Below are 21,135 nucleotides of genomic sequence, written 5' to 3'. Positions count from 1 at the left end.
CCTTACACGTGTTCCTTCAACCAACCCTCCACTACCAATGCCTGAGATATTATCCATTGCTGTCATCTTGTGGTTGTTTGGGAGAACTATTTTTATATAATGTCATTAAATTCAAGGGTTTTATCCAAAGCCCCTCTTCTCTTCTTTCAGAAACTGTTTGAATTTTCAGTTTTAGGCCAACGGTCACGGAGTTACAGTAATTTGAATAGCACTTGGTTGTAAAATGAGTAATACATTGCGTTGGGGCTAAATGTAAACCAAACACTCTGCCACTGAGAACGCCACTGCCCCCTAGTGTAGTGGATGTGCAACTGCACTTTATTCTGGGAAAGTTACAAAAAAAAAGTTCCCTGAAGTCGATCGAAGCCCACTTGCTGCCCCACTATTTCAGAACCACCGCTGCACAACAACGGCGACCAGACCATGAAGGTGCGGTATCTGAGTCAGATCGGCAGGCTTCTTCTGATCCTGGTATCCACGGAAACCAGTACTGTCTGTTTCATGTGTGTGTGTGTGTGTGTGTGTGTGTGTGTGTGTGTGTGTGTGTGTGTGTGTGTGTGTGTGTGTGTGTGTGTGTGTGTGTGTGTGTGTGTGTGTGTGTGCATACCTGTCAACCTGTATGTCATGTCCTGCACGGTCGTCATGGCTATGGTCATAGATAGATAGATAGATAGATAGATAGATAGATAGATAGATAGATAGATAGAAACTTTATTATTAAAACACCGTAAGTCATTCTGATCTGAAAACAACAGGCGGGGTTAATTGAGTAAATTTGAAATACATGTGGTCTTAAAAAACATCGGATATCATGTGGTAGTTGTGTAGTGAAAGGAAGTCCGTCTCTTTTTAGAGAAGCGGCTTTTTCGGCTCAACTCATTAAAGAGAGCCATACGGCTCACTTGCTTTGATGCATTATATTACGAATGATTATTTTGTATAAAGAAGTTAAGAAAAAAGGAAGTATAAAAGGAGAAAATGAAAAAAAGACAGGTTTGTGGTTCTGCCTTTAATCAGTATATTACCAACAATAATCTAATTCAGATAATGAATTCATAATTTGAATAAGAAAATGTATTATTCTACTTAATTATGTTTGCATGTATTTTTTCCTTCTACAGTGAACGTCCAAGCTACTTCGTTTTTGAGCTTTTTTTATAATAAACCTCATTCATGTCGGGCAACTCAGTATCTCACAACAAAATGTTCATTAATAATATATATGATACAACGAAACACATGTGCAATATAACATGTTAAACTACATAAATAAACACGTTTGAAAAAAAAAGGATGGTGTAAGATTATTTTGTATTTTGTAATGGAAAATACGACAGTTTGTAAGGGCATGGAGCCCTGGAGTGCAACAGGTAGGGTGTGTGTTCCGGGTGGGGGGAATAAGGCTCCTCCACAAGTAGGGGCCCTACTTAATGGCCGCAAGTCCAATGAGGCCCGGAGCAGACATTTGCTGACCAATCCGCGGTCATGAAGCATCCGCCACCCGCGTCCATCCCCACGATGGGCAGGGCGCCCAACTTGGGAGCCAAAGTATAAAAGTTTCAGGCGCTTCTAAAAGTTCCTGAGAAAAGAAGAAAGTCGGAGTTGGAGGACCAACCATGATGTTTCCCTGCAGCGCCTTGCCGCTGCATCCTCTCTTCCCGGAGCTTTTGCGTCCTCCGCCCGCTCTGCGCTCCGCCCTCCCCGGCTTGCCGCCCTCGGGGTACCGCGTGGAAGATCTCCTCCGGATCAGCCAACCGGCTTGCGGCTTCATCCAGCGGACCTTCTCGGGGGCTAACGCCGGTGACGTCGTCTCGCTGAGCCCGGAGCGGGGTGGCCTTCCCCGGGCGTCGGGAGCGGGTGTCGCGCGCTCCGCCTTCTCCAATGGCGGCGGCGGTGGAGCTTCTCAGCCCGGGTGTCCCGCTTCCAACTGCCTTAAATTCGGCGTCAGCGCCATTCTAGCGCCGTCTACCAGGAGTGGTGAGCTTTAATTAAATTGTCCTACAGTATTTGATGTGTTGGTATTAATTCAGTTTAATTTATTTAAAATACAAAAATTTGATATGAAAGAATAATACATACCTGTCGCACTCCAGGGCTCCATGCCCTTACAAAATGTCATATTTTCCCTTACAAACACAAAAAAATCTTACACAATTTTTTTCCAAACGTGTTTATTTATGTGGTTTAACATGTTATATTGTACATGTGTTTCCTTATATCCAGGGTTGGGTAGGGTTACTTTAACTTGATTACTTTCAATTACTTTTGGATTACTCCAATACCAAATATGCTAATAAAAGACAAAAGAAACTAAATATGAATAAAATCATGACTCACAACACGTGGTAAGCTTTCCCTCCTGGCTTTGATCTCTTTGATCTCCGGCAAAACATAAAATGCGACAGAAAGAAAATTAAAATAAATCCAAACATCATTTTTGCCGTTCCATATATTCCATTACTCCCCAAGCTTGCACAAAATAAAGTCATTTTATTCATATTTAGTTTCTTTTGTCTTTTATTAGCATATTTGGTATTGAAGTAATGCAAAAGTAATTGAAAGTAATCCAGTTAAAGTAACCCTACCCAACCCTGGTTATATCATATATATTGTTTATTAACATTTTGTTGTGAGATCCTGAGTTGTGAATGAGGTTTACTATAAAAAAAAGTTCAAAAATGAAGTCGCTTGGACGTTCACTGTAGAAGGGAAAAAATACATGCAAATATAATTAAATAGAATAATACATTTTCTTATTCAAATTATAAATTCATTTTCTGCATTCAATTATTGTTGGTAATATACTGATTAAAGGGATAACCACAAACCTGTCTTTTTTTTCCTTTTTTCCTTTTATACTTCATTTTTTTCTTAACTTCTTTATACAACATAATGATTCGTAATATAATGCGTCAAAGCAAGTGAGCCGTATGGCTCTCTTCAATGAGTTGAGCCGAAAAAGCCGGTTCTCTAAAAAGAGACGGACTTCCTTTCACTACATCAAACCGCTCGCTTCTTTTGCAACGAAAAAAACGATGCGGAGATAGGTACAGGTATGATAATAATTCATTAAACATTTTCCGGATTTTAATATATTCATCCCAAAAATATGGTATCACTACATTTTTTTAGAACTACATAGAAAAAAATATCGTAAAAAATAGTATTTCTAAATGGTTTTCTTTGGAAAAAAATTAAAATATCATTGTAAAACCATTTTGACAGGGGTCGGATTAGTAGATTACAGAGAAAGAGAGAGAAAGCGAGAGAGAGAAAGTGAGAGAGAAAGAAAACAGAAAAATAGAAAGAAAAAAGTAAGATAAGGAGAGAAAATTAAAGAGAGGGAGAAAGAAAGAGGGCAATTGGGTGATAGAAAGTGAGAGAAAGAGAGAAAGAAAGAAAGAAAGAGAGGGAGAAAGGTGGAAAGAAAGAAAAATAGAGAGCAAGAGGTAGTGACAGGGAGGGAGAAAGAAATAGCAAAAGGAAGAGAGGAAGAAAGAAAGAGGAAGAAAAAAAATAAAGAGAGAAAGAGAAGGTAAGAGAGAAACATAAAAAGAAAGAGTAAAGAAAGAGAAAGAAAGAGAGAAACACAATAAGAGAGGGAGCAATACAGAAAGAAAAAGGAGAGAATTTCCTCATCCTGAAGTTTTGAGTTTTCCCATGCTCTCGTGCAGGTTTTAGATCAGGGGATGGTGTTTCGACTTGACTCGACTAGAAAAAATAATGCTTGCTCTGTTCAGCCCTTTGAGACTTTTTGTGATAAAGGGTTTTACAAATAAATATGACTTGACTATTATAGGTATATTGTAGACTGTTATATAATCCACATGCTTTTGAATTTGGTTTTCAGATTTGGAAGAATGAATCTTATGATCCTCAACATTACTTTTTATTTTATTTGATCTGCCTTAATCGTGTACTTTCTGTGATATTCACATAAAAAGGATATCAACTTTCTGAAACACCCAGTATTATTATAATTTTTCATACGATTCTCCTTATGAAGCGATAATTAACCTTACAGACACAACGCGGCACCTATTTACTCACATCAGGCCGGACTACGGATAATACTGCAACAATATTAGCAGTCTTCGAAGACGTCGTCGTACCCTGTCAATCTCAGCTAATTGATCCCATTGTTAATGATTGCAATTCCCTTTAGATAGATAGATGGATAGATAGATAGATAGATACTGTAAATAGCATAGATAGATAGATAGATACTGTAAATAGATAGATAGATAGATAGATAGATAGATAGATAGATAGATAGATAGATAGATAGATAGATAGATAGATAAATACTGTAAATAGCATGGATAGATAGATAGATAGATAGATAGATAGATAGATAGATAGATAGATAGATAGATAGATAGATACTGTAAATAGCATGGATAGATAGATACTGTAAATAGCATAGATAGATAGATAGATAGATAGATAGATAGATAGATAGATAGATAGATAGATACTGTAAATAGCATAGATAGATAGATAGATAGATAGATAGATAGATAGATAGATAGATAGATAGATAGATAGATAGATAGATGGATAGATAGCATAGATACATAGATACTGTCAATAGCATGGATAGATAGATAGATACTGTAAATAGCATAGATAGATAGATAGATAGATAGATAGATAGATAGATAGATAGATAGATAGATAGATAGATAGATAGATAGATAGATACTGTAAATAGCATGGATAGATAGATAGATAGATAGATAGATAGATAGATAGATAGATAGATAGATAGATAGATAGATAGATAGATAGATAGATAGATAGATAGATAGATAGATAGATACTGTAAATAGCATGGATAGATAGATAGATAGATAGATAGATAGATAGATAGATAGATAGATAGATAGATAGATAGATAGATAGATAGATAGCATAGGTACATAGATACTGTCAATAGCATGGATAGATAGATAGATACTGTAAATAGCATAGATAGATAGATAGATAGATAGATAGATAGATAGATAGATAGATAGATAGATAGATAGATAGATAGATAGATAGATGGATAGATAGATACTGTAAATAGCATGGATAGATAGATACTGTAAATAGCATAGATAGATAGATAGATAGATAGATAGATAGATAGATAGATAGATAGATAGATAGATAGATAGATACTGTAAATAGCATGGATAGATAGATAGATAGATAGATAGATAGATAGATAGATAGATAGATAGATAGATAGATGGATAGATAGCATAGATACATAGATACTGTCAATAGCATGGATAGATAGATAGATACTGTAAATAGCATAGATAGATAGATAGATAGATAGATAGATAGATAGATAGATACTGTAAATAGCATGGATAGATAGATAGATAGATAGATAGATAGATAGATAGATAGATAGATAGATAGATAGATACTGTAAATAGCATGGATAGATAGATAGATAGATAGATAGATAGATAGATAGATAGATAGATAGATAGATAGATAGATAGATAGATAGATAGATAGATAGATAGATGGATAGATAGATACTGTAAATAGCATGGATAGATAGATAGATAGATAGATAGATAGATAGATAGATAGATAGATAGATAGATAGATAGATAGATAGATAGATAGATACTGTAAATAGCATAGATAGATAGATTGATAGATAGTTTGATAGATAGATAGATAGATAGATAGATAGATAGATAGATAGATAGATAGATAGATAGATAGATAGATAGATAGATAGATAGATAGATAGATAGATACTGTAAATAGCATGGATAGATAGATAGATAGATAGATAGATAGATAGATAGATAGATAGATAGATAGATAGATAGATAGATAGATACTGTAAATAGCATGGATAGATAGATAGATAGATAGATAGATAGATAGATAGATAGATAGATAGATAGATAGATAGATAGATAGATAGATAGATAGATAGATAGATAGATAGATAGCATAGGTACATAGATACTGTCAATAGCATGGATAGATAGATAGATACTGTAAATAGCATAGATAGATAGATAGATAGATAGATAGATAGATAGATAGATAGATAGATAGATAGATAGATGGATAGATAGATACTGTAAATAGCATGGATAGATAGATACTGTAAATAGCATAGATAGATAGATAGATAGATAGATAGATAGATAGATAGATAGATAGATAGATAGATAGATAGATAGATAGATAGATAGATAGATAGATACTGTAAATAGCATGGATAGATAGATAGATAGATAGATAGATAGATAGATAGATAGATAGATAGATAGATAGATAGATAGATAGATAGATAGATAGATGGATAGATAGCATAGATACATAGATACTGTCAATAGCATGGATAGATAGATAGATACTGTAAATAGCATAGATAGATAGATAGATAGATAGATAGATAGATAGATAGATAGATACTGTAAATAGCATGGATAGATAGATAGATAGATAGATAGATAGATAGATAGATAGATAGATAGATACTGTAAATAGCATGGATAGATAGATAGATAGATAGATAGATAGATAGATAGATAGATAGATAGATAGATAGATAGATAGATAGATAGATAGATAGATAGATAGATAGATAGCATAGGTACATAGATACTGTCAATAGCATGGATAGATAGATAGATACTGTAAATAGCATAGATAGATAGATAGATAGATAGATAGATAGATAGATAGATAGATAGATAGATAGATAGATAGATAGATAGATAGATGGATAGATAGATACTGTAAATAGCATGGATAGATAGATAGATAGATAGATAGATAGATAGATAGATAGATAGATAGATAGATAGATAGATAGATAGATAGATAGATAGATAGATAGATAGATAGATAGATAGATAGATAGATAGATACTGTAAATAGCATAGATAGATAGATTGATAGATAGTTTGATAGATAGATAGATAGATAGATAGATAGATAGATAGATAGATAGATAGATAGATAGATAGATAGATAGATAGATAGATAGATAGATAGATAGATAGATAGATAGATGGATAGATATTGTCAATAGCATGGATAGATAGATAGATAGATATTGTCAATAGCATGGATAGATAGATAGATACTGTAAATAGCATAGATAGATAGATAGATACTGTAAATAGCATAGATAGATAGATAGATAGATAGATAGATAGATAGATAGATAGATAGATAGATAGATAGATAGATACTGTCAATAGCATGGATAGATAGATAGATACTGTAAATAGCATAGATAGATAGATAGATAGATAGATAGATAGATAGATACTGTAAATAGCATAGATAGATAGATAGATAGATAGATAGATAGATAGATAGATAGATAGATAGATAGATACATAGATACTGTCAATAGCATGGATAGATAGATAGATACTGTAAATAGCATAGATAGATAGATAGATAGATAGATAGATAGATAGATAGATAGATACATAGATACTGTCAATAGCATGGATAGATAGATAGATACTGTAAATAGCATAGATAGATAGATAGATAGATAGATAGATAGATAGATACTGTAAATAGCATAGATAGATAGATTGATAGATAGTTTGATAGATGGATAGATTGATACTTTAATCATCCTTAGTAAACGATATTTAACATTACAAACACAACATGGCACCTAGTTACTCATAGCAAGATGGACAATGAATAAAAACAAAGATAATTTTTGTAAACAAGTTTATTTACTAATATATATATATATATATATATATATATATATATATATATATATATATATATACATATATATATATGTATATAAACATTTTTTTCTCTTATAGAAAAATTAATATATGATGTATACAATTTAAAACGATCCAAAAACTTGAAAATATGATGAAAACCTATTAGGTCGACAGGTATGTTTGTTATCAATATGCAATGGTAACTGATGGCAGTATGAGGTTCTAGTGGCATACCTATCAACTTATGCGTTTTTCCTATATTGTGCGGAAATGGCGGTCTCTTGGTCATCTTTTCCCCCCAAAAAAGAGCATGCATTGTTAGGTGAACGTAGGTTGCGTTTGGTTAATGGAGTCAGATAACTAATTTGAACAATTTGGTAAACGATATATTTTAATATTATTTCCGAACAGTATGTACCGGAAGGTAATGCATCCAAGGGTGCATAATTAACAAATACATGTATCAACATTTATCAGAGAAAACTATACCTATAAAGCAGGGGCTAATGTTCAACTGTAACAAGCAAAATTTTAACGTTGACATCCGTGTATTTTCATTTTTTACAGGTTGCTGTTCACCTCCAACTCATGGCATACAACCCAAATCTTTCCCGATACCATTTTTGGACGCCAGCCTCCATCCTTTTATCAGGGCTTCCTATTTCACAGGTGGGAGGCCTTCATGACACTCGGAGACAAAAACAAACATATACAAATGCACGTTATTTATCTATTCATATATGTTTATATATTTTTTTGAACGGGCAGCACGGCGGCGCAGTGGTTAGGGCATGTGCGGCACAGTTCATGTCTTGGGAACCTCCTGCGTGGGTTCAAATCCAACTCCAGACTTCCTGTGCGGAGTTTGTATGTTCTCCCCGTGCTTGCGTGGGTTTCCTCCCACATTCCAAAAACATGCATTTCAGGTGAATTGGCCGGTCCAAATTGTCCCTAGGTGTGACTGAGCGAGTGAGTTGTCTGTCCCTGTGTGCCCTGCGATTGGCTGGCAACCCGTTCAGGGTGTCCCCTGCCCACTGCCCGATGATTGCTGGGATGGGCTCCAGCACCCCCGCGACCCTACTGAGGATAAGCGGTGCAGCTGATGAGATGAGATGAGATATGTTTTTTTTGAGCGGGCAGCACGGCGGCGCAGTGGTTAGCGCATGTGCGGCACAGTTCATGTCTTGGGAACCTCCTGCGTGGGTTCAAATCCAGCTCCAGACTTCCTGTGCGGAGTTTGTATGTTCTCCCCGTGCTTGCGTGGGTTTCCTCCCACATTCCAAAGACATGCGTTTCAGGTGAATTGGCCGGTCCAAATTGACCCTAGGTGTGAATGAGCGAGTGAGTTGTCTGTCCCTGTGTGCCCTGCGATTGGCTGGCAACCAGTTCAGGGTGTCCCCTGCCCACTGCCCGATGATTGCTGGGATGGGCTCCAGCACCCCCGCGACCCTAGTGAGGATAAGTGGTGCAGCTAATGAGATGAGATGAGATATGTTTATATTTTTTTTTGAGCAGGCAGCACGGCGGCGCAGTGGTTAGCGCATGTGCGGCACAGTTCATGTCTTGGGAACCTCCTGCGTGGGTTCAAATCCAGCTCCAGACTTCCTGTGCGGAGTTTGTATGTTCTCCCCGTGCTTGCGTGGGTTTCCTCCCACATTCCAAAGACATGCGATTCAGGTGAATTGGCCGGTCCAAATTGTCCCTAGGTGTGAATGAGCGAGTGAATTGTCTGTCCCTGTGTGCCCTGCGATTGGATGGCAACCAGTTCAGGGTGTCCCCTGCCCACTGCCCGATGATTGCTGAGATGGGCTCCAGCACCCCCGCGACCCTACTGAGGATAAGCGGTGTAGCTGATGAGATGAGATGAGATTTTTTTGAGCATTGAATGTTTCTGCCAACTTTTGCAAACCGCCAAAACCCAACCAAGAAAAAACTAAAAATCACAACAGTAGGTTCACTTTCAGATTCTAAGGACAGCTCTAGAAAAGTCATTATATTCTAGTGCTTCAAATATATCTATATTTGTACACGAAAATGTTAGTTTTTTTTGCAAGAGATTGCATTTGTGTCATCCTGAGAGGTCGGGATAATATTTAGGACTGGTTCTCCACGTGGTAACCGGCAATTATCAGTATGGCACAAGACAGTTTTAATTGATGTAACCGATAGCTGGAATATTTGACTTTACTTTCAACCAGGGGTGTCAAACTCGTTTTAACCCGGGGGCCACACGAGAGAACAACCATTCTCTCGGGGGCCGCGCTAGTAGATTAGAAAGAACGAAAAAAAAGGAAATAAGAGAAAGAGGGAGAGAAAAGTAGAAAGGGTAGGACAAAGAAGGAGAGAAAGGGAGAAAGAGAGAAGGAGAGAGAAAAGAAAGAGAGAGAGAGAGCGTGAGAAACAAAATAGATAAAAAGAGAAATAGTGAAAGAGAGGGAAAGAGAGGGAATGAAATCCAGAGAGAAATAGAAAGAGAGAAACAGACAAGGAAAGAAAAGAGAAGGAGAGAAAGAGAAAATGGGAAAGCAATAGAGAGAGAGGGAATAGGGAAGAGAGAGTGAAATAAGGTAGAAATACAGAGACAAAGAGGGCAAACAAAGAGAAAAAGAGAGACAGAGAGTGAAAGAGAAATAAAAAGTGGAAAGAAGACCAAATGAGAGAGAGAGAAATACAAGTACAGTGTTTGTGAGAGGCACCTGCTTTGGCAACATCAAGTGGATATATTTAACCTGCAGCTCGTTTTTCTCTTGCACTTCTCTGAGCGTTGACTCGCGGGCCGGATTTAATCCCCTTAGCGGGCCGGATCTGGCCCGCAGGCCGCCCGTTTGACACCCCTGCTTTTTACCAAGGCACACGTTAAAATTGATAAAACCTTTGGAGGAACATTTCTGGCAGAAACGGTTTAAAATGCTCACGTACATAAAAGAGTCAAGTCAAGTCTTATTTAATTTGTGCAGCCCTTAATCACAAGAAGTCTCAAAGGGCTGTACAGAAAAACACAGACATTATCAACACCTAGCTGGCCATTCATAACCTTGCTCCTCCCAACCTCTCCGACCGCCTTCACATTGAGCTTTCAGTCGCTCTGCCCCCCAGCTCTGGAACTCAATGTCGCTTGACCTCAGAAATTCTGCGACCCTGTCCACCTTCAAATCTCAAAACCCACCTCTTCAGACTTACCTATTCTTGACCATATGCCTCACACACTGTCCCTTTACACTATAATGTGTTTTATTGGCTATTTATGACTTGCTATTTTTACTCTTCGCTTATTGTTGTGTCCTATCCATATGTACACCGACCTTGGGTGTCCTGAAAGGCGCTTCGAAATAGAATATATTATTATTATTATTACTATTGTAAAATATAGGTAATAACAGAGTTTTTCAAAACTCCTCAAGCTCACAATATCCCTAAACATTATCTATTACGTGATGCAGCCCACCCATTATATTTATTTTTATTAACTACATAATATAATAATGTTTAGTACCGTAAATTCCGGACTATAGAGCGCACCTGATTATAAGCCGCACCCACCACATTTTAAGAGGAAAACCGATTTTGTACATACACAAGCCGCACCTGTATATAAGCCGCATGCGCCCATATTTAAACATGTAACACAAACACAAAATTAACCCAAACCCGACTTCAAGTCCCGCGATTGAAACTAAATGTCTCTCATTAAAGTCTACAGTCTAAAAATCACAGCCAAAATGAACGGAAAATGATACCGGTACTTAAGGTTTGATGCAGACCTGCAGAGACCGGGACCCGTTGAAAGTAATCCAAGGAAAAAAGTGTATATTTCCAAAGCTAAGGGTGGGAAAAATATATCAGATGAACACATTTACAAACTTTTTACCCCCTTTTCTTTCCTTGTCTGTTCCTCACCTTTAGCGGTCCCCACTTAAACTCGGCACCCCGCATTTGTTCCGCCCCTCATTTTTTGTTCACCCGTATCAGAGTAAGTGCGTAAAATAAATACAAAAAAATACATTACAAAAATATACAGTTGCAAATACATATTATACATGGGTTAGACATATTTACGAAGAAAGACAGTACACCGAGAGAGTTTTCAAAGCTTTCATAATAATAATAGAGCTTCGACAGGGCAGTTAATGGTAGCAACACTCGAGCGCCGGTAGCGGCCGTTAGAAAAATGACATAAATTGCCCGCATCACTGAATAAGCCGCAGGGTTGAAAGTTTGGGGAAAAAGTAGCGGCTTATAGTCCGGGATTTACGGTACTTCAGTCTGGTTAATTACGAGTTTCCGGTTCCATTGTCAAACATTTACCCCCCCCGGGGCAGCACAAAATCAGCTAAGCAAAATCGAAGAGCCGTTTAGGGGACATTCCGACAGCTGACATCAGCACCAGTTCTTGTTATCTACAAATTAGTCGAGTTTGTCACGCTCCATATTTTTTAACACCGTTTGTCATACGTGATTCTTCCCAGCTCGTTCTTTACTCGCTGTCGTTTTCCCACCGCGCACTTTTGCCTCCTCGCAAAACTCCCACTACCGTGACCAATAGGAGGCACAGCACCAATGTTCCCTGTAATTTTCCACGGGTGTGAGCGTTCACACAAAGTCGGTGAGCAACGCTTGAAACAACAGTGAGCAACAGCAATCCCGAGTGTGGCAAGATAATTCATTATCAAACATGTTCAAAACTTGACATCAAGTTACATTTTGCTGAGTTTCCGGCAATGCAATTTTTTTTTCTCTTTTGAATGAATTGACTCATGTACTATTGCAAAGGTTGTCGTTTGTTCTTACAATTCTTTCACAAGATATCCATTTCTTTTTATTTCCTGATATATTTTGTCGCATAATATTAACATTTTTGGGGGCGTATTTAGTCGGTTGTAAGATACAGAACTGTACTTAATCACATTTTTTAGTGGAAGTACAATGTTGGCAACAAGATTCACTTGATATAATTGGAAATTATTTGAATGCAACACAAACTTTTTCTTCTTTTTTCCATGTTTTATTTCTACTTTTTTTAAAATTCCTTTAAAAAAATCTCATTGTATTATTTTTTTCCGAGCTATTACTTTTTTCTTTTTATTCTCTAATTACTTTTTTCCTACATTTCTTTCTTTTCTTTTTTTCTGGCTTTTTTCTAAATTTTTCCTTCTTTTTTTCTCAGCTTTTCACTCCTTTTTCATTTTGGTATTTTTTTCATTTTTGTTCTATTACCCCCTTCCTTTAAGTCATTTTGTGCATAATTTTACTTAATATTTAGTCATGTAATAATAATAATGTTGGGATTAAAGAAGCAAAAACAACCCGAAGAGCCGTTTAGGGCCCGAAAGAGCCGGTTCCTTTTAGTGAGCCGAGCCGAAGAAGCCGGTTCTCGACTTACTCTACTAACTTTACTCAACTTCGTTCGACTTCAAAATTTAGGACTCAACGTCAGGGGAACCCGTGTATTTTTACCTTCATGCACTGTAACTTTGACTTAAGTCGCTTCTTAATAAGTAATTTTGAGCCCTCATTTTTGTGCGCTGGCTAGATTTTCTTGTGCGCTGAGAATGTGCGAGCACGCGCGCATCTTAGAGGGAACACTGCACAGCACCCAAACGCACACTCGCATTTCCTTCGCAGGGTGAGATCACACAAATGCTTGACATTTTGTGTGTGCATTTCTGTGCTTATGATCACTTCATCTAAAAGTATATCGAGAAAAAAAGGCCCGATGGATACTGAAGGGGCAAGAAGCGTATAACAAGTGCATTACCTCGTGAAAGCTCGCAACAGTATCACATTATACTGAGCTGCCTTTAATGGGCCAGTAATATACTGACATGTCGACAGCCTTCCCCACTCAATTCTTCCCAACACAATCGGCTTTCTCAATGCATTTGCTGCCTATACAATCGGCCTTCATGCTTCATTAGAGGTAAAGTGAGATGCGCTTTGGAGAGCCGCTCTCATTTGCATCGGCTCTGTTTGCGCCACTTGACAAATTGGACTTTTAAACGTCACATTTTAGGGGAGAGGATTCTATTCCCGGCAGAGTCAAGACGGGGAAAGTCCTGATTTGCTCATGCTACTGACAGCAGGGACACAACTCGACCAACCCCCTAATGTTCCCTCTAAGCTGCGTGTGTGCGCAATCGCGCACTGCCCGCCCATTCTCAGCGCACAAGAAAATCGAGCCAGCTCACAAAAATCAGGGTTCGAAATTGCTAATTAAGAAGCGAATTAAGTCAAAGTTACAGTGCATAAAGGTAAAAATACACGGGTTCCCCTGACGCTGTTTTCTAAATGCGGTATTTTGAAGTCAAGGTCGAAGTAGAACAAAGTTGAGTAAAGTCAGTGGAGTTTTTCGAGAACCCGCTTCTTCGGCTCGGCTCACTAAAGAGAACCGGCTCTTTCAGGTCCCAAACGGCTCAGGTTGTTTTTGCTTCTTTGATCCCTACATGACCAAATATTATGTAAATGTGCACAAAATGACTTTGTGCCTATTAAGCCAAATCGCCATTCCGCAAAAACTAAATATGAATAAAATGATGACTCACAACACGTGGTAAGCTTTCTCTCCTGGCTTTGATCTCTTTGATCTCCGGCAAAACGAACATAAAATGCGACAGAAACAAAATGAAAAGAAATCCAAACAGCTTGCCGACATCATTTTTGCCGTTCCATGTATTCCGTTACTCCCCAAGCCTGCACAAAATGTAGTCATTTTATTCACATTTAGTTTCTTTTGTCTTTTATTAGCATATTTGGTATTGGAGTAACCCTGATAGATAGATAGCTAGATAGCAGGGTTGGGTAGGGTTACTTTAACTTGATTACTTTCAATTACTTTTGGATTACTCCAATACCAAATATGCTAAAGACAAAATAAACCAAATATGGATAAAATGATGACTCACAACACGTGGTGAGCTTTCTCTCCTGGCTTTGATCTCTTTGATCTGCACAAAATTTTGTCATTTTTTTCATATTTAGTTTCTTTTTTCTTTTATTAGCATATTTGGTATTGGAGTAATCCAAAAGTAATTGAAAGTAATCAAGTTAAAGTAACCCTACCCAACCCTGCTATCTAGCTATCTATCTATCAGGGTTGGGTAGGGTTACTTTAACTTGATTACTTTCAATTACTTTTGGATTACTCCAATACCAAATATGCTAAAGACAAAATAAACCAAATATGGATAAAATGATGACTCACAACACGTGGTGAGCTTTCTCTCCTGGCTTTGATCTCTTTGATCTCCGGCAAAACGAACATAAAATGCGACAGAAACAAAATGAAAATAAATCCAAACAGCTTGCCAACATCATTTTGGCCGTTCCATGTATTCCGTTACTCCCCAAAATGTAGTAATTTTATTCATATTTAGTTTATTTTATCTTTTATTAGCATATTTGGTATTGGAGTAATCCAAAAGTAATTGAAAGTAATCCAGTTAAAGTAACCCTACTCAACCCTGTACGTGAGATACATTGAAATATCTGAAATCTACAAGTCTGTGGACTAGATTTGAGAAAGCTCTCTTGGAGGGACATATACTTTCACGTACTGTGAATTTTGTTTTTGTGTGTTTTAACCGATATCGGTGTCGTCTCTTCAGCTTCCTCTTCGTCTCCAGTCCCTGTCCCAGGAACATTTTCCTGGCCACTTGTTCCCCGAGGGAAGCCCAGACGGGGCATGCTACGACGCGCCGTGTTCTCGGACCTTCAGAGGAAAGCCCTGGAGAGAACGTTCCAGAAGCAGAAGTACATCAGCAAGCCAGAAAGGAAGAAGTTGGCCAGTAAGCTTGCACTCAAAGACTCACAGGTACATACCCTATTGTAGCAAATGTCCCCAGTCAAATATTTAAACAAAAAATGGATTGGCTAATAATCTGGCTTGGCACTTTGCGGGACCGTTTTTGGCCCTCGGGCCTGTTGTTGCATCTATCCTGTTGGGTGATTTAATCCAGCCTGCCCAACATTTATGAAAATTTCAAAAACAGGGTTCTTACACGTGCTTGAAATCCTTAAATTCTAAAATTTTAATGTTGTGTTTTCAAAGATTGAAAAATGCTTGAGATTTGAGTGAAGTGCTTGTAAATGATTATTACCGTAAATTCCGGACTATAGAGCGCACCTGATTATAAGCCGCACCCCCCACATTTTAAGAGGAAAACCGATTTTGTACATACACAAGCCGCACCTGTATATAAGCCGCATGCGCCCACATTTAAACATGTAACACAAACGCAAAATTAACCCAAACCCGACTTCAAGTCCCGCAATTGAAACTAAATGTCCTTTATTAAAGTCCACAGTCCAATAATCACAGTCGGCAAAATGAACGGAAAATGATACCGGTACTTAAGGTTTGATGCAGACCTGCAGAGTCCGGGTCCCGTTGAAAGTATTCCAAGGAAAAAAGTGTATATTTCCAAAGGTAAGGGTGGGAAAAATATATCAGATGAACACATTTACTCACGCAACTCCTTTTTCTTTAACCAACTTTTTACTCCCTCTTCTTTCCTTGTCTGTCCCTCACCTTTCGCGGTCCCCACCTAAACTCAGCACCCTGTGTTGGTTCCGCCCCTCATTTTTCGTTCACCCGTGCAAAACATATCAGAATAAGTGTCTAGAATAAATACAAATAAATACATTACAAAAATATACAGTTGCGAATACATATTATACATGGGTTACACATATTTACAAAGAAAGACGGTACACCGAGAGAGTTTTCAAAGCTTTAATAATAATACTATAGCATTCATCCCAAACCGTGACTGTGACAGGGCAGTTAATGGTAGCAACACTCGAGTGCCACTGGCGGCCGTTAGAAAAATGACATAAATTGGCCGCATCACTGAATAAGCCGCAGGGTTGAAAGTTAGGGGAAAAAGTAGCGGCTTATAGTCCGGAATTTACGGTAAATTGTTGCCTTGTTTCCAAACAAGTCTGCTTAAAATGATGCTGACACTGCTCTATTGTGGCTTTGCTTTGCCATTTGATTACTTCTTGCCTCTTGATTAACTGCAGCTGGCATTAGTTTGTATAGCTTTGTCTATGTGTCAAGATCAAGGTAACGGGCGCAGGCTACACCTAGACAGGGCACTATGAAGTGTGTATTAGTGCAAGGATTACATATTTATCCATTTTCTCCGCCGCTTATATTCAGTAGGGTCACGGGGTGCTGGAGCCCATCCCAGTCATCTTCGGGCAGTGGGAAATGTACACCCTGAACTGGTTGCCACCTAGGGACGATTTGGACAGGCCAATAAACCTCACAAGCAGGCACAGGGGAGAACATGCAAACTCTAAGTGGGATGGCTACGGTAGCTGTAATTGAACCGTAAACCTGCGCATCGTGGGGCCGCGCGCTAACCACCCAGCTGCCGTGGCCCCCCAGATTATGTGTCGATTAAGGACATTTATTATGGGTCATCCAAAAAAATTAAGGTAGCATTTCCTAGTGGTAAATTGTACTGGAAGGAACTTCCTGCAACTGAAAATACAAGCTACATATTACTGTCATTTTTACCCAACACATATATGAGTATATACTGTTTATATATATGAACTAAATTCCGGAGTATAGTGCGCACCTGATTATAAGCCGCACCCACCACATTTTAAGAGGAAAACCGATTTTGTACTAACACAAGCCGCACCTGTATATAAGCCGCATGCGCCCACGTACACAAACACAAAATTAACCCAAACCCGACTTCAAGTCCCGCGATTGAAACTAAATGTCCTTCATTAAAGAACACAGTCCAAAAATCACAGCCGGCAAAATGAACGGAAAATGATACCGGTACTTAAGGTTTGATGCAGACCTGCAGAGTCCGGGTCCCGTTGAAAGTAATCCAAGGAAAAAAGTGTATATTTCCAAAGGTAAGGGTGGGAAGAATATATATCCACTATTGTCTGCCGTGTCCACAAACACTCACCTTTACCGGTCCCCACTTCTCGTCAGCCCGCGTTTTTTTCGCCCCCCTTTTTTTTTTATTCGCCCATGGGAAACATGTCAGAATAAGTGTCTGAAATAAAGACATTACAAAAATATACAGTTGCAAATACATATTATACATGGTTACACATATTTACAAAGAAAGACGGTACACCGAGAGAGTTTTCAAAGCTTTAATAATAACTTTCATACCAAACGGTGCCTGTGACAGGTAGCAACACGCGAGCAACACGCGAGCAACACAGTAAACGGGTCTGTTAAAACAACATACCATAAATGTAAAAATCACGGCAAACCGTCCTCATCTTCCTCCTTAGAAGCCATCGAAAAGCAACTTTGTCATACAGTATAGACGTCGTCCACGCTCCCGTATTCCAAAACACGCTCGCAACACAGTAAACGGGTCTAGTAAAAAAAACACACCGTACTTGTAAAAATCACGGTAAACCGTCCTCATCTTCCTCCTGAAGCCATCAAAGTCGTCTTCCTCAGTGTCGGAAAGAAACTTCGTCATATAGACGTCGTCCCACGCTCCCTTATTCCAAAACATGCTTTTTGAGTTTTTCCTTGCCCTCATGTAGGTTTTAGATCAGGGGACGGTTTGATAATAGTCTGTGCAGCCCTTTGAGATTTTTTGTGATAAAGGGCTATACAAATAATGCTCAGACATGACATGACTTGACTTAAGAAAACATTCTCTATCATCCGTGATTATAATACATAGTGTGTAGGTTTTGAATGCAAGCTGAATGATAAAGCATGATACTGAAAAACAAAGCTAAAAATTTGGAGTTGAAATTATTTTACTGAGAACAGAAAGTCTGAGTAGATGTAACCAGAGCCAAACTAAATTTACCATCCCTGGTTTGCATACTGTATTTATTCGTGCAATAAACGCACTCCTAATTTATTATTAAAATCGAGATAAAATTTTGTTTTACTTTCAGTTCAAATTTGCAATTGGATCCAACGGGAATTGAACCTGGGGAGCAGCCGTGAGAGCGCCAAATCCTAAACACTATACTAACAGGGGTATAAATGACATATGAAAGTGCAGCAGATTATATCTCATTATCACATTATTTTGGTCATGGTACCAGAAAGGAATGTTAATTATGTCTTGCGCTTCACATGTTACGATGACAATAAATTATACTCCATTTTTCTATTCCATTCTATGCATTGTAGGTCTTATTATTCATCTATATTGCTGGTGGTCTAGTGGCAAGGAATTGGTACTTTAATCTCAAGGATTTAGATCCATTACCTGCTGTGTCCAATGTTTTGCGATCATGGTCAGCGATGTTTTTCAATGGATCAATCGCTAAAAACTCAACGAGCACCTAAACTTTCAATATTTTTTTAGATATAACAAAAAATGCACATCATACCATTAAAGGCGGTATTTGTGTCTATTGAAATATCATGTTGCTGTTTTTTGATAAATCCACTCTAAAGGGTCTGGATTACTTTTGTAATCTAGGAGCTATAATAAAATAGGCTCAGGGGAAGGTTGGAATTTCCTATATAAGGTGTGGTCTCACTCTCCTGTTCTCCTTGCACGTTCAAAATCCATTGATGTCTTCTCTCCTTACTTGAAGTGCTAGCAGTTTGCAGCTATTTGAGAAAAGACACTTCTCACCTGTACAAACCCTGGTGTGCTTGTTCCCTAAGGTCAAGATCTGGTTCCAGAACCGGAGGATGAAATGGAGGAATTCCAAAGAAAGGGAGCTACTTTCTACAGGAGGTTGCCGTCAGCAGACCCTCCCCACAAAAACTAATCCCCACCCCGACCTCACAGACGTGGGCAGCGCCTACGGCCACAGCGGCCTGAACAGGATTGCGGTTTCTAGCCAAGGACTCTCAGAAAAACTGGAGTCACATCTTCATCATCACCACCACCATCATCTTTCCTCTCCGTCAGAGTGCAGTAAGCAATCGGAGTCGGAAAGTGAAGAAATCACGGTTTCATAGAAGCGTGCCTTAAAAAGGACTCTGTCTTTGCACTTGAATTGCCTTGGAAACCACAAGAGCCTTTTTACGCTCCATCAACTTCCAACCTCCATTAATGTACAGTTTTCCATCTGACGTTTTATCTTTGGTTTAAAAGGTAAAATGTATACTGAGCAACTTTAGTTTGACTATTTTTAGACTACTTTATTTCTAAATACTAAAGATACAGAACTCTTTTTTTAGCAGATTTGTTGTCTTTATATTTGTAAATAAATCTGAATATAACCCAATGATGTCACAAATTATTTTACCCAAAACAAAAATCAGCAAACAAATTTTCTGTTTCCCTTCTCTAATACAGACACTCCCTTACTAACGGGCATTCGACTTACGAAAAACGGTAGCTACGAACATTTGTTTAGGGATGTCGAAAAATATCCGGACATTGCTGCAAGTTAGATTTTGTATTGTGTGCACCGTTTTCCGAGTACAGGACATTACTGTAGTGCTTCTTCCCGCCGCTACCTGCGGGTGGCGCTGTGAGAGATCACCCGGCATCCACCCCAAAGAAGAAATCCGCTTCCTCTACTTAGTTCGTGTGTGAACATTCTATACTGTCAATGTCTATACTATCTCCAGCACGCTAAGAACATTGACATTTTTATTGTTTAATATCTTGTGCATCCATTCAATATAGTCGGTGTAAAGCACACGTGTCAAAATCATTATACATTATCTCATCTCATCAGCTGCACCGCTTATTCTCAGTAGGGTCGCGGGGGTGCTGGAGCCCATCCCAGCAATCATCAGGCAGTGGGCAGGGGACACCTTGAACTGGTTGCCAGCCAGTCGCAGGGCACACAGGGACAGACAACTCGCTTGCTCATTCACACCTAGGGACAATTTGGACCAGCCAATCCACCTGAAATGCATGTCTTTGGAATGTGGGAGGAAACCGGAGAGCCCGGAGAAAACCCACGCAAGCACTAACATACAAACTCCGCACAGTAAGTCCCGTAGCAGGATTTGAACCCACTCAGGAGGTTCCCAAGACCTTAGAACTGTGCCGCCCTCGCGCTAACCACTGCTCCACCGTGCTGCCATTATATATATATATATATATATATACCATAGCCATATCCCCCTAGTGGGAGGTGGCTAGAGTCATTTCTGACTCTTTTTGGGATATTGATTTAGAGGAGGGGATTCCCAGCCCCCTCCCTCAACCCAACTGAGGTGTTGGAGTCATTAGGTGACCAAACCCCCCAATTCCAACCCCTAATGCTGAGCGCCAAGCAGGGAGGCAACGGGTACCAATGTTTTAAGTCTTAGGTATGACTCGGCCAAGGCTTGAACCACAACCTCCCAGTCTCGGGGCGGGCGCTATCCTTATATATATACATCTACTATAATGGCCCGGGTCTATGAAACGCTGATAACTTCCAAACTATACTCGGATGCTAAAAACCACAATGGCTGAGAAAATTATGCTAA

At 38.6% G+C, this 21,135-nt stretch overlaps 1 protein-coding gene across 1 annotated transcript; it reads left to right on the top strand.

The window, feature by feature from the left end:
- The first annotated feature begins 1,603 nt into the window (after nt 1-1,603).
- On the top strand, nt 1,604-19,810 carry LOC148362353 (homeobox protein DBX1-B-like). The gene is made up of 4 exons (XM_088339236.1): nt 1,604-1,977; nt 8,304-8,405; nt 15,338-15,543; nt 19,363-19,810. Exons 1-4 carry the CDS (start codon nt 1,617-1,619, stop codon nt 19,660-19,662), a joined length of 969 nt encoding a protein of 322 aa, XP_088195362.1. The 5' UTR covers nt 1,604-1,616; the 3' UTR covers nt 19,663-19,810.
- Nucleotides 19,811-21,135: the final 1,325 nt, after the last annotated feature.

This window comes from Urocampus carinirostris, chromosome 7 (assembly GCF_059441175.1).
Source record: "Urocampus carinirostris isolate Australia breed hairy pipefish chromosome 7, RoL_Ucar_1.0, whole genome shotgun sequence".
NCBI lineage: Eukaryota > Metazoa > Chordata > Actinopteri > Syngnathiformes > Syngnathidae > Urocampus > Urocampus carinirostris.
This window is presented reverse-complemented; position numbering and strand designations above follow the sequence as displayed.

Excerpts from the sequence above, each read along its gene's own strand:
- LOC148362353 (XM_088339236.1), top strand. The coding sequence starts at position 1,617 with ATGATGTTTCCCTGCAGCGCCTTGCCGCTGCATCCTCTCTTCCCGGAG. Across the intron at positions 8,406-15,337 it reads CAGGGCTTCCTATTTCACAG|CTTCCTCTTCGTCTCCAGTC; the intron begins GTGGGAGGCCTT and ends TCGTCTCTTCAG. Across the intron at positions 15,544-19,362 it reads TTGCACTCAAAGACTCACAG|GTCAAGATCTGGTTCCAGAA; the intron begins GTACATACCCTA and ends TTGTTCCCTAAG.